The 9,873-nt window shown below is 28.7% G+C and overlaps 1 protein-coding gene across 1 annotated transcript; it reads right to left on the bottom strand.

Moving 5' to 3' along the window:
* Positions 1-8,945: 8,945 nt before the first annotated feature.
* On the bottom strand, positions 8,946-9,572 carry LOC114181237. The gene has a single exon (XM_028067637.1). The coding sequence runs from the start codon at positions 9,570-9,572 to the stop codon at positions 8,946-8,948; it is 627 nt and encodes a 208-aa protein (XP_027923438.1).
* Positions 9,573-9,873: the final 301 nt, after the last annotated feature.

Raw genomic sequence — 9,873 nt, 5'->3', positions numbered from 1 at the left:
CGGGTACCCGTCTATTTTTTTCATATCCACGGGTATCCACGGGTACCCGCGGGTATTTACAAAAATATTTTAAAAAATAATTATTTAACCATAATTATTGTTTGGATCGACTAGTTCCCTTTCTCCGATTGATTCTTAAAAAACAAACAAATAAAAAATCACTACCAATTTATATTGTAGTTTATTTTTGAATAAAATATTAAAGAAATTACTAACTTAATCAATATCCACCTCTTGCAACATTGTATAAAGTTTCATGTTGTCCAATTTTAATCTAGAAGAGCCTTAAAACATAAGGAGTTCAGTAAAAATTTATAACAATCATTTAATTAAAATATCTAAGTAAAAATGTTAATTTCATTACCTTCCATATTGGTCCATAACCAGTCTTAAAGACACATCAATGCCTCCACAGTATATGAAAGTAATTTACTCATTTGTGGGCTAAGAATCTGACCACCATTATTGAATGAAGACTCATAATGTTTTTACTAATATATATATATATATATATATATATACTTTTTCTGAATTAAAGTTTTTACTAATATAATGAAGACTCATAATGTTTTGACTCATTTGTGGGGTAATAATTTTTCTGAATTAAAGTTTAGCGGGTACGGGTATCCACGGGTACGGATACTATGATATCCGTACCCGCCCCGTTAACATGCAGGTATCAAAAATACCCATACCCACGGGTAGCGGGTATCCATTTTTAATATCCATTTTCTATCTGTTGCGGGTTTTATCCGCGGATACCCACGGGTACGGATTTTTTTGACATCCCTATTATGGTTATTATTATTGTAATATTTATGTATTAAAATGTCACATAGTTATTGGTTACTATAATTTTGGAGGGATATATTAATTAAAAGTTTAAATATAAAATTCAGGAATTGTTTTTTTTTTAATATTTTGAAATACAAAATTACAAACATTGGAAGTAATATATGAAAAATGATGTTTTAAGAGGAAAAATACTCTTTGATGAATTTGTTTGCGTTCAAAGAAAAAGTTTAACCTAGGTGAAAAAATGAAAGACAACTTCATGATTGTATCAAGATAACTGTGCATTAAAATTTTCCAAAATTCTTTAGCGTGTTTTCATACTGGGAAAATAAATTTGTTTGTATATAATATAAAAATGCATTAATATTTTTATAATTATTGTTATATTTAAATAAAAAATATATATTTAAGTGTTATAATTATGTATAATTAGTATCTAAATAAATAATTTGATAATATTTAGATGTAAATTTATTTGCTTTAAATTGTAAAATTGATTAGTGATGTTTAGTTAAACCATATAAAAAGTTGAGGTGGAGTTTACACTTTTCAATATAAAATATAAACATAAGATATTTTAGGAATCCCGAACAAAATAATAATAATATTATTAATAACATTAGTATTAATAATAAAAGTAAGGGTTAAATATGTTTTGGGTCTCTCAAGTTCAAGTGAATTTTGAAATTAGTCCCTCTTCAAAACTTTATACCAATTTAGTCATTCATTTTTAGAAATGTGTGAATTTAGTCATTCTTACCAAAATTTGTTAAGTTTATTTGACATTTTAAACGCATTTTATGATAATATTTGAGTTAACATTGAAGCGAAATTGTGCTAAACGGTGTAAACAATTAAATACTATTATGAAATGTGCTTGAAACGTCAAATAAATTTAACAAAATTTAGTTAAAAATATTAAATTCATGCATTTTTAAAGATGAATGACTAAATTGGTCAAAAGTTTTGAAGAGGGACTAATTCCAAATTCACTGAAACTTGAAGGACAAAAAACATATTTAACCCTAAAAGTATTAATAATACTGAATATTGATTAATACTAATATTAACATTAATACTAATAATAATAATAATAATAATAATAATAATAATAATAGTATGGATCCTGTAAAAAGGAATAATAGTATGAAAATAATTAAATAACTAATCACAAGTATTCTTAGTAATAAATTAATTAAAAATAAATAATATTTATTTCAGAATAGTAATAATAATAATAATAAAATTTTTTAATAATAATGTTAATAATTATACTAATGTAATATAACCTATGATGCATGAATACGATACGTGTATCAGATACATCACGTATTTGATATATCGATACGTTTATTTTGAAAATAATAAGATATGATACGTGATATATGAATATTGAAAAGTGTATATAATTCTTAAAAACATAATAAATATAAGATTGTTATTATGTTAATCCAAATTAAACCATATGTACTAAAGTCTCAACATAAAAAATATAAATTATTATCATCATAAAAATATCATTACTACAAGAAAACTTTTAAATAATGATCAATTTTAGTAACAAAAAATATGTTAGAGACCAATTTTCTAATTAGAAACCAATTATTTTAGTAGTCAAAACCTCCTTGGTAGCTAATGTTAGTGACCAATTTAGAAATTAATTTATAATAAAAACTATTTTAGTTATCAATTTAGAGACTAATTATAATTTATTGAGCTATTTTAGTTGTCAGTAGTGTTTAGTTTATAAATTGGTACATAAATTGATCACTATAGTGACTAATTATTTTTTGTCACTAAAATTGGTCATTATTCAAAGATTTTTCTGTAGTCTACTATGACTTTGTAAATGACATACTTAATTGATAAGTATTGATAAAATATCTTAAAGTATCATATACGAATACATGTCGAACATGGATACGTGTCAGACACGTATACTTGTCGGACACCTCGAATTGAAGTATCGGTGCATTATACAAGACAACTAATAATAAGTATTGGCTGGTATTGAGACATATGCATATGTACGTTATTATTATTATTATTTAATATTATATTAAGAAAATTAATATAATTATAAATAATATGATATTTTTTTATTAATATATAATCAAAGAATGAATGTTAGTTGTGCACACACATACCTGTATATAACTTGTAATTTAATTATATGTCGTAGCCTATGAAATTATTTTTAAAAATATAATTTATATGATCTATATAATATTTTATGATTAGATTAAATAAATTAAAGCTAACTCCTTTGTACCTAAAGCTTGTGCAAATGATACTAAGAAAATTTCTCTGGTCAATAAAATGTTAGAAAAATTTCTTTGGTCAATTTTTATCCCGTAAAAGAAAAAACTTTTACATCCATATCTATTATTTTTTAGCTATAATTATTACTTAGAACGTCAGGAAAATATGATAATTTTGGAAAAACATGTGACTTTGTCACTTTTCTTAATAAAAAACTGCTATTATGTAATTCAAATACACTTTATTGTGCTATAATTAGACCTTCAATCCAGATTCGTATCTTTCATTATGCATGCTCTATAAAATATTTTTTAAATTAAATAGATCCACACTAAAGTATAATGAAAACAACACTTTAATATTAAACATATTCATAGTAAAGTATAGTGATTTAGGAGAAAAAAACTCCTAGCCAACTTTAGTGCATGCCTTTAAGAATGCACCCACAGTTACATGATCAGGATTGATGGGTCGAATCTATGATGAATTCATGAATGCAATTTATATGCACCGAAACAAAGATGTTGAGAGTGTGTGGGATTTAAGGGAATTTGGCTTGAGTATGTCTCATTTTTGTTTTGTTAAACTTTCTCTGATAAATGAATTGTGTTTTCGATTTTCCAGAAAACACAGCACCAGAAAACACTGACAGATGCCTTAACTTTGAAGATTTTTCATATTTTTTGTACTGGACATATTTGAATGATTCTTTTTGCTACTTTTTCGTCCAGATGTTAAGAAAATTAGGCAAAAATCATAAGGTGATTCAGTACTATGAAGCGTTACAGTTAAATCACACAAGAAAAGTGTGCGTTAAGACACAAGTGAAAACATCAGCAAACTGGCACTGAAAAACGCAGAAAGTTGCCTCTACTTCAAAAATTTGTATAGAATTCAATTCTCAACATAATTGAATGATTCTTGTTGGAGAATTTTCGTCTATGACTTAGCTTTTCGAAGCAACAATCAACTTAAAATTTCGTGCACTGAGTCACTCGTGACACTTCTCAAACAGAAGGTGTGCAGTGGAAAAAAGTTGAAAACAGAAACAAAAGCAGAGTGAAAAGGGAAGATGTTCAATAGACAAATCAATTCGATTTGGAGCTTGATTATGATCTAGAATCAAGCATAGATGAAGATGAACATCTTAGGACACTCTAAGGCACAAACCAATCGGTGAAATGGCATTAAAACAGTAAGGAAAGCTGACTCAAACAACCACACGCATAGCATGAAGCTTCATTGCGTTTTGGAGTGGAGTTTGGCACGGTTTCACTCAAGCAAGTGCAAAAAATGATTGTAAACGGTGGAAAATTGAAGAAACATGTAAAAGAAAGTATGAACAAGACATAGAACACAACTTGAACGGTGGAAATTGAAAAGAGAAAAAAATCACCGAATAAAAATGACAAGAAACACAATGGAAGCAATACAATGGTGCTGAAATGTAAAGGAAAGCTAGTAAATGATGTGAACCATAGCAAGCAAGGAAATCTACAAATAGAGTGTAGAACACTCTTGTAGTCTCATAGTTGCATGGAATCAATGGAGAAACACAATATAATAGACAATAAACGGTAAATGTGAGAGAAAAAAAGAAGAAGAAAAAGATTATGAGAATAAGACGGAAAATGAAGGAAACACAAGACTAGGAAAGAACCTTACCAAACCTTGAGACACCATGGTTTGATGGCTCTTAATACCATTATGGTGGAACTCCAAAGGTGCATGAAGAGCTCCATGGGCAGCGGAAATGGATGAAGGAATGGAGGCAAGTTGGAAGGCACTTGCAAGCAATGGAAGGTGAAAGAGGTGATAGGATTTCCTAATCTATGCTAGCCTAAGGAAGGTGGCTAGAGGTAGAGAGAGGAAATCTCTAGAAAGTGGTGACTCTCAAAGGCAATAGAGGGAGGAGTGCTCTCAACTCAAGTTGCATCTATTGCATAAAATTTCAAGAGTGTCTACAAATGAGTGAAATTTTGGCTTTTATATGAAGCCATTTACACATGAGAAAGGAAAGCCTTTGGATGGAGTGGGCCTTGATCTTGGCCCTTAGATCAAGCTTGGAGAAGGAGGCTTGATCTTGGCCATTGGATGATGCCTTGGAAAAAGAGGAAGCATTCCTAACCCTTGGATGCTTTGGATCCATGAGGTGTAGGAAGAAGTGTTGACTTTCACTTAGTCCACCTTGGCTTTTTTGATAGCTCATAGCCAAATCTCCTATTGGGCTTAGTCAAGCCCAATTTTATCAATTGAACTACTCATTATTTGACTTATTATTCTAGAAAGCAAAGCCTAAACAATGGGCCAATATTATTGCTATTCTATTGCTCTTTGAGAAACCTCTTCAAATCTTCACATCTTCTTTGGCCCATGTGAAGAGTATGAGAAGCCCATGTGGGTTTGGGCCATCTTGAATGAAGCCCAATTGGATCTTTTTTTAGCATGCTCCTTGTTATTGGGCCTTTGATGGGCTTGGGCTTGAAGGTGCATGTGGGTCATGTATTGGGCCTTGAGCATGATTTGGGCCTAGGCGTTGACCCAAGCTATAAGCCTTGTTGGGATCACATCAGGAGGAATGACCCAAGTGTTTGCATATTAGCAAGTCGAAAATCTTTCATATTTTGTTGTGAAGAAAATTATTATAATAAGTTAATCTTGAATAAAGTGTAAGTTATTTTTATTTTTATTTTTCTATGAGTTTAGCGTATTTTGTCATGATTATTTTATTGTTTATTTTTTATTTTAACAAATATTCCATGTGATAATAAATGAAATATAATTTGATAATGATATTTTATTTGAGACTATAATTTTATATAATTTACTATTAAATTTTAATAAAAAATATTGTAGCAAAATTTAAATATTAAATTTAAAATTTATTTACAAATTTATAAATATTAAAATAAAAATTTAAATAGAATCAAATATGTTAAACCTCTAAAAAATAGTATAGGTTTTTAAAACCTCCCTTAAATTACAAAGGTTTAGTGTTAAACCTCTAAAAAATAGGTTTTTAAAATCTTTGCTAAATTACAAAGATTTAGTTTTAAACCTCTAGAAAATAGTCTAGGTTTTTTTCAAACTCCAAGTTCAAACTCCATAAAATGTATACAATTATTACTTATAATATTTTTTGCCAATTTATTTCTATGAAAATATATGTAATGTTCCTTAAAATTTATTTATTAAAAAATACATGTAGATTATTTTCTTTTAAAAAAAGCCTTCTACAATTAATTCACGTGAATTTTGTTATATAAAATTATCCTAAACTAATTATACTTATTATGATTTATTTTTTAATAATTAAATTAAGTATTGTTATCAAATTAAAGAAAAGGTGTTTTATTTTTATGATAATTTTTATTTTAAAAAATATGAAAGTAATTTTATAATAAATAAAATTAATTTGCAGCAAACTAAAGATCCATTTTTCAAATTAGAAGACATTCTTCGTCTCACATCTGTCAAACCTTGTCCATCTTTTTTCTTCAACTACTTCACACGACCAATGTGACGCCCCGACTACTATACTAAATAAATTATTATTTGATAAAAAGATGTGGAATTAATTTTTTTTTCCATAAGATTATCCTTGAGAGAACATAACTTCATATTCATATATATATTTTACATCTTTATAATTGTTCACGAAATATTACAAAAATATATATTTGTAAAATATTAAGAGTTCTACATTAGAATAGAAGATTATCTATATTTTTAATATCTCCTAAACATATTAATAGAAATTATCCATGAGTCAATCTTCAGAAGATCCACCAATAATACCCGAACAACTCTCACTGAACAGGTTCCTCTTCTGCTCATGCGACAGGTACATATGAAAGAAAAATATGAAAGGAGTGAGGTCTTTATAAGCCTTAAATATCAATCTTAATAAACTCAACAAACAATGCAGACACCGGGGGCCTAGATTTGGACCTATAACCACCAAACTTGATCTTGTTTTACCAGACATATGGATCCATATTCCACTTCTGATGATCCAATCTGAACATCAAAAGTTGCTTTGGGAAGTGATTAGGTAGTTGAGTATTTCTCATAAAACATTGGTACAATCATAATTATTTCTTTCTCGAGAATATTAGCCATTCATCGGCTCACAAAAGAGATATATACTCACTACCTAACCTTGGCGATGCCGAGCAGGTATCGGATAGTCCCAAGTTTGGCCTATGAATATCCTAGTCCAGTGCGCCATTCTGAACTATCCAGATATTCACCTACTTGGTAAAACTTCCTTAGACCCCACCATGGTCCCTGCCTTTCATCCCGCAGTGTACCAAACTGTGACTTCCCAAATACAAACACTTTGACACTGGTTTAATCTCAACTTATTGAAACCAGACTTAACTCTTACTTAACTGACATACTCTTGGATATTTTCAAAGGTCATTAAATGTGATGACTATCAATTCATGTCATTGTATAAACAATATACTAAGAATATAAAACAACGATAAAATGGATATGCAATTTTCTTCTATCCAAGCTCACTAAATAAAATAATATTTACTTTCACTTCACGTTTATTTTTATTTTTAATTATAAAATAATGATAAAATAAGAATCAAAGCAAGAACTTTAAGTAAATAATTAGATAAGGATTAGAACATTATAATTAAATATAAAAATATAAATTAAACGGGACCAGTGCATAACTTGAGATATATTAATTGAAATAAATAAACAGGACCAGTGCATAACTGGAGATAAAAATAAAATAAATAAATAGGACCAGTGCGTAACTGGAGGTAAATAAAATAAAATAAATAAATAGGACCAGTGCGTAACTGGAGGTAAATAAAATAAAATAAATAAATAAATAGGACCAGTGCGTAACTGGAGGTAAATAAAATAAAATAAATAAATAGGACCAGTGCGTAACTGGAGGTAAATAAAATAAAATAAATAAATAGGACCAGTGCATTACTAAAGATTAAATAAAATAAATAAATAGGATCAATACATATTTGGAGATTAAATAAAATAAATAAATAAACAGGATTAGTATATAATTGGAGATTAAATAAAATAAATATAAGAGGATAATAAATGAAAATAAGTTAAATGAAAGTAAATAGAATAATATATGAGTCAAAATAAATAAAAGATTAATATAAAACCCATGAGCTTATTAAGATTAATATATAAGAGCTTAACCTCACTCCCCCTTACCTTATTGATTGAAGGGCACAATAATATTTGAAGAGGACTAGGATCTCTTTGAATCTTTGCTCTAAACTTTCTTACCCTATTTTTCTCTTTCCCTCTCTACTTTCTCTTTCTCTTCTCTTTCTTCTTTCTCTTTCTCTCTCTTCTCTCTCTCTTTCCTTTCTCTTTCTCTTTTTCTTTCTCCTTCTAACTTCATTTCATATGTGTATATATATATAAGCCAAGCCACCATGCATGTGCTAAAGTCATCATTAGTGTCATTAATTAAGAGATAATGTTTATCTCTTCTTATCCTTTTTTTTCTTCTTTCTTATCTTTTCTCATGTTCTTCTTATCTTCTTCTTCTTCTTTTTTTTTCTCCTTATCTACTTATCTCTTTTGAAGTTTTTTTTTAATACACACACCTATTTAATAATATTTTAATTAATATATTTTTACCTAATATATTTTTTTAAATATATATATTTTTTATTAGTTTTGTTTTTTTTTTCTTGTTGTTATTTTCAATAAGTAAAAACATGATAAAATATATTTTTTATTGTTTAAACTACATTATAATAATATATGAAACATTAGTAAAAACATAAGATTTTCTAATTGCTTTATTTAAATAAATAATACAGTTTATTAAAAAAAAGGATGTTACATTTCTCCCCTCCTTTTAGGAATTTCGTCCCCGAAATTCACGTGGTTGCAAAAAGATGGGGATACATCTCTCTCATATTGCTTTCTAATTCCCAAGTTGCATCACTTTCATCTTGTTGACTCCACAATACCTTTACCAAAGGTATGTCCTTTCCTCGAAGTTGTTTAATCCTTCGATCTCCAATCCTTACAAGAAGCACATCATAAGTAAGGTTTTCTCGTATTTGTACTATATCAGGTTCTATCACATGAAAAGGGTCATGAATATATTTACGAAGTTGAGACACATGAAAAACATTATGAAGTTTTGAAAGGTTTGGAGGTAAAGCAATTTGGTATGCGACAGAACCAATTCTTTTAAGGATTTGATAAGGACCTATGAATTTGGGTGTAAGTTTCCTAGATTTGATAGCTCTACCAACCCCAGTTACAGGTGTAACTTTCAAGAAAACATGATCTCCTTCTTCAAACTCAAGGGGTTTCCTTCGTTTATCATAGTAACTTTTCTGCCTATCTTGAGAAGTTTTCATCTTTTCCCTGATCATTTTAATCTTCTCAGTTGCTTGTTGAATTACCTCTGGACCCAAAACTAAGGAATTTCCATTCTCATACCAACACAACGGGGTTCTACACCTTCTCCCATATAGAGCCTCATATGGAGCCATTCCTATGCTTGAGTGGAAACTGTTGTTATAAGTGAACTCTATAAGTGGTAGAAATTTCTCCCAACTTTCAGTTTGTTCTAAAACACAGGCTCTCAACAAGTCCTCTAAAGATTGGATAGTCCTTTCTGATTGTCCATCAGTTTGAGGGTGATAAGCTGAACTAAGCCTAACTTTTGTTCCCAAGGCTTTTTGTAAGCTATCCCAAAATCTAGATGTGAAACGAGGGTCTCTATCAGAAATTATACTAGAAGGTACTCCATGCAGCTTGATAATTTCTTTTATGTACAAATGAGCTAACTTT

This window comes from Vigna unguiculata, chromosome 1 (assembly GCF_004118075.2).
Source record: "Vigna unguiculata cultivar IT97K-499-35 chromosome 1, ASM411807v1, whole genome shotgun sequence".
In the NCBI taxonomy this organism is placed as follows: domain Eukaryota; kingdom Viridiplantae; phylum Streptophyta; class Magnoliopsida; order Fabales; family Fabaceae; genus Vigna; species Vigna unguiculata.
Note: the sequence above shows the minus strand (reverse complement) of the source record. Positions and strands in the feature narration are given on the sequence as shown.

Excerpts from the sequence above, each read along its gene's own strand:
- LOC114181237 (XM_028067637.1), bottom strand. The coding sequence starts at position 9,572 with ATGGCTCCATATGAGGCTCTATATGGGAGAAGGTGTAGAACCCCGTTG.